This window comes from Morone saxatilis, unplaced genomic scaffold, assembly GCF_004916995.1.
Source record: "Morone saxatilis isolate NCDOM2014 unplaced genomic scaffold, NCSU_SB_2.0 Contig4, whole genome shotgun sequence".
Taxonomy (NCBI): domain Eukaryota; kingdom Metazoa; phylum Chordata; class Actinopteri; family Moronidae; genus Morone; species Morone saxatilis.
The window spans coordinates 347,955-348,295 of NW_023339984.1; the positions used below are offsets into that span (position 1 = coordinate 347,955).

General features: G+C 41.3%; 1 protein-coding gene across 1 annotated transcript in view; it reads left to right on the forward strand.

The window, feature by feature from the left end:
- Positions 1–341, forward strand: part of LOC118338068 (proline-, glutamic acid- and leucine-rich protein 1-like) — an 8,306-nt gene that overhangs the window by 5,181 nt on the left and 2,784 nt on the right. The window contains exon 10 of the mRNA XM_035675242.1: positions 230–318. Coding sequence (XP_035531135.1) covers positions 230–318 — 89 coding nt within the window. The remainder of the gene's footprint in view (positions 1–229; positions 319–341) is intronic.

The window sequence follows — 341 nt, forward strand, 5'->3', positions numbered from 1 at the left end:
CACACACACACACGTACGTGTATACAAACACTAATGAAAGCACTAATGAACAACTGAACTTAAACCATCACTTGCCTATGGGAGATTGTACAGCTTGTCCTTTGTAAAATCTCATTGGGGACATACAGATGCTTAGAGGAGGCAAATCTGCCAATTTGAATACACATGCAAACAAACAGTGTTGATCATAATCAATGTTTTTAGTTGACTGTGTGTGTGTCTGTGTCAGAATTTAGCAGGAGATGGAAGTGTGAGGTTGCTGGTCTTGCCCATCATATACACCAACACACTGGAGGTCTTATCAGCTCTTATCACAGCGTGAGTAACACACACACACACAC